This window comes from Amphiprion ocellaris, chromosome 9, assembly GCF_022539595.1.
Source record: "Amphiprion ocellaris isolate individual 3 ecotype Okinawa chromosome 9, ASM2253959v1, whole genome shotgun sequence".
NCBI lineage: Eukaryota > Metazoa > Chordata > Actinopteri > Pomacentridae > Amphiprion > Amphiprion ocellaris.
In genome coordinates, this window is record NC_072774.1 from 19,879,682 (window position 1) to 19,883,743 (window position 4,062).

At 44.0% G+C, this 4,062-nt stretch overlaps 1 protein-coding gene across 1 annotated transcript; it reads left to right on the forward strand.

The window, feature by feature from the left end:
* Positions 1–627: 627 nt before the first annotated feature.
* On the forward strand, positions 628–3,832 carry pou3f1 (POU class 3 homeobox 1). Its single transcript, XM_023288410.3, has one exon. The coding sequence runs from the start codon at positions 692–694 to the stop codon at positions 1,817–1,819; it is 1,128 nt and encodes a 375-aa protein (XP_023144178.1). The 5' UTR covers positions 628–691; the 3' UTR covers positions 1,820–3,832.
* Positions 3,833–4,062: the final 230 nt, after the last annotated feature.

Here is a 4,062-nt window from a genome sequence, read left to right on the forward strand (position 1 = left end):
CAACAGCGTTCACAGACACATCACACGGGCTTATTTACACGCCTCTAGTTGTGTGGGAGGCTGCAGAGCTGGAGCATCGCGCCTTATAATCTATTTAAAATGAGGAGCGCTATAATCATCAGTGACCTATTGTACAGGTGCACGACTGTGTGGCTGTTAGTGCATGTGTGTGTGGGGGGTCGGGGGGGGCAACCCTTCAAAAAGATCTCCGTACTCCCCCACGTGGTTATTTGCAAAACAACCGATCCAAACCCGGGGAAACCTAATCAAACCCCGCCGCTGCTGCTGCTGCTGCTGCTGCTGCTGCTTCTGCCGCTGCAGCCCGGTTCACCTTCCCATGGAGAGAACTGGAGAAAAAAGATCTAATACATGGACATGATCTGTGAGGAATCACAGGCGCACTGTTAAAAACTCAAAGAGACATTTAATAAACAGAACATATGTTTTTTTGTGTGTAAGATATGTAAGATCGGAGCTCTATCCATCCTGTGCGAAAAATGCGCTGCACCATGCTCTGAAACCCTGCGCCTATGAATATGTCCCTAGTGGGCTCGAATCGGAGAGGAGCCAATACAAGCGGAGGGGAGGCGTGTCCTCGCTCTCCTCCAAGACCTCCCAGAGCAGGTTGTTGCGTTTTGGCTCTAAAGCCTGGAGACCTCCGAAGTGCGCGTCAGTTTTCGAAGTAGGAGCCATGGCGACAACAGCTCAGTATATTCCGAGGAATAACTCCTTACCGTCTAACCCGCTCATGCATCCGGATTCGGATAGGATGCACCAGGGGACGACCTACAGAGAGGTGCAGAAAATGATGCACCACGAGTACTTGCAAGGTCTTGCGGCTACCAACACGGGACACCCGATGAGCCTGACACACCACCAGTGGCTGCCCACCTCCAACACCGACTGGTCCAGCGGCACCCACATCGGACAGCAGGAGCATAAAGCCAGCGTGCAGGCGACCAGGGAAGACCTGAGCAGCGGCTTCCACCACAGATCTCACCTGGTGCACCAGCAGACGCAGAGCGGTCACCATGGTTCGTGGGCGCCCACCACGACGCACCACTTGTCCCCGCTGTCCCCGGCATCCAACGGCCACCAGTCGCTGGTCTACTCCCAGCCTGGATACACAAACCTCAACGCAATGCTGAGTCCCCAGCCCGGCTCCCTGCACCATGGCATGCGGGACCCACTCCACGACGATTCGGGCAGCCACGACAACCAGATGGAGTCGCCCCAGCAGGCTTTCAGCCACCACCAGGACCACTCGGACGAGGACGCGCCCAGCTCCGACGACTTGGAGCAGTTCGCCAAGCAGTTCAAGCAGCGGCGGATCAAACTGGGCTTTACGCAGGCGGATGTGGGCTTGGCCTTGGGCACCCTGTATGGAAACGTCTTTTCTCAGACCACTATCTGCAGGTTTGAGGCGCTGCAGCTCAGCTTCAAGAACATGTGCAAACTTAAGCCGCTCCTTAACAAGTGGCTGGAGGAGACAGACTCAAACACGGGCAGTCCCACCAATTTGGACAAGATTGCTGCGCAGGGCAGGAAACGAAAGAAGAGGACCTCCATTGAAGTGGGGGTGAAAGGGGCGCTGGAAAATCATTTCTTAAAATGCCCAAAGCCATCTGCCCATGAAATCAGCACTTTAGCCGGCACTCTGCAGTTGGAAAAAGAGGTTGTCCGTGTTTGGTTTTGCAACAGAAGACAAAAAGAGAAAAGAATGACACCAGTGGGGGTCCCTCACCCGAATATGGAGGACGTATATTCCCAAGCAGAGACCCCTCCTCTACACCGCACACTACAGAGTCCTGTGCAGTGACTGTTTTCATGAACAATTCGAGCATTTCCGCGGGGGGATAGAAAAGGGAAAGGGACTATGGAGTTTACAGTATTTAAGTTTGGCTTTTGTTTTCCTGAGAGAAAAGAGACATGGAAAAAGTTGAACAGATCAGTTTTGCCTTTAGTATTCGGAGATCGTCATGTCCAACAAATAGATGAGGGAAGAGGGGAGAATGTTAAGAAAAAAATGAAGAAAAAAAGAAAAAAAACATTCGCTTATTACTGATTCTGTGCGCATTTAAGTGAAGCAAAGATCTTTATTTACCAAAATTATATGGAGGAGACATGCATATAAAGTAAATTTGATATCCCATGGCTGTTCCAAATGGAGAGTAAATTAAATGTGGCAACTGAGCCCATCTCCTCCTGGTGTACCATGAACTGTTGGCGCTCACCAGAATGAGGTGGTTGCCTGAAAAACGATCAACACTGGAGATGAATACACTGAATGAACATTTTTTGCTTTTTCAGGCTTAAACTGATTAACCAGACTTCTGAATATTAGTGTATACTTTCTTTGTTATATTAAGTGTGATGTTTTGGTTTGGAAAAATACTTTAACTTCAGTGTCTCTCTTTCTGCAGTGTGTCTATGATTTCGTTTCATTATTTGCTATAATAGGTACTGTAACTCATCAGAGCAGCCTCTAATTTTTCTGTTTACTCAGTGGGAGTTGATGGTGAAGAAGTGATGGAAATCGTGGCACCCGAAAACACTCATTTAAAAAAGAAAAAGAGAGGGGGGAAAAAACGTCAGACACATTTCAGTAAATGTCCAATGCAACAGGACCTCTAAGTTCTGACTGCATGCCTTAAAAAAAAAAAAGAATTAAAGCTTTGCAGCTGACCACGTCGAAATTTGCAAAACAGCACCAGACGCTAAAAGGGGAATTCTAAACATTTCGGATTTTTTTTTTCTTTTTATTTGGGGGGGTTGATTGTCTTTCCGATTATTGTTTTATTTGCATGGAGCACTTATTCTTTCGTTAATATTATTATTATTATTGCAATTTTGTGTCTGTTAATAAAATTGTGAGTGTAGCTGATCTGATTAGGCTGAAACACAGAAGCCTAAATCCCATGTTTACAGGTTCCTGGTTATCACCACAGAGCGCTGTCAGCTCACACTGCTCACTGCCTGTTATCCTGTTGTAATCCAAACATTTCAAGAGAGATTGGTCAAAAAATGAAAAGTAATAATAACTCAGGTAACTTCAGTGCCCCCCATGTCGGAATATCACGCCTGTACATGATTTTTTTTCCCTCTTTTGTTCCTCTGTGTTTTTTTTTTTTAAATGTTACAATCTGGTTTCAACAACACCGTTTCCTTTGTCCCATAAATCCACTGTATTATATCAAAACGCTGGAATCGGAGAAAAAGAAAAATAACAAATTCCTTAATGGGTATGCGATGAAGGGATTTTCTTTAGATGTATTTATTTCCCCCCCCCCCCCCCCCCCACGACCTGTAAGGAAATCAGAAAATCTCATGCGTTGTGTGTCATTTCTCAATGTTGGACCAGTCCAAAAAGCCTACAGCAGTGCTATTCAATACAGATGAGGGAAAGATGTTTTTTTTTTCAGGAAAAAAGATAATAATAATGAAAAAAGATTTTAGAGAAAAATGTTGCCAGGATTATTTCCGATATGTAAATATGTCCAATATGTAAACTTGTATTTGTTCTGAGATATTGTTTTGTTTTTGTTTCTTTCCGGGCAGTTTTGTACACTTACTAATTCCAAGAAGATATTTTAATATGATTTCATTTATGAATCTGACCATTTATATATATATATTTATTTCTTAAAAGTGTTTGGAGCTTTTTTGTTTAGCTCTGTTAATGGTTATGTTGCAGTGGATTTCTGTATGGTTTTTCCCCTTTATGTTTACTACATTGGTTGTATGTTGATTGCTAAATGTAGACTGCAAAGTCACATTTATATTTATGTTATAGTAATATTTTATTACTTACATAAAACATATATACAAGAAATGGTCTTTTGTCTTCATTAAGTTCCAAAAACCACTCGTCCCTTTTTGTTGCTGTCTTATTGTGGCATCACCAAGCAAACAAGATGAAAACATGATCATAAAAGTTGAATGCTGTCCAGTGGTGAGCACACCATGTGTTCATTTTAAATAGCAGTGATTCGTTATGTAACAGGGGATCGTTTCAAATCAGAAGCTGTGTACATGTGCTGTTAAGGGGAATAGACACCAGTA

Excerpts from the sequence above, each read along its gene's own strand:
- pou3f1 (XM_023288410.3), top strand. The coding sequence starts at position 692 with ATGGCGACAACAGCTCAGTATATTCCGAGGAATAACTCCTTACCGTCT.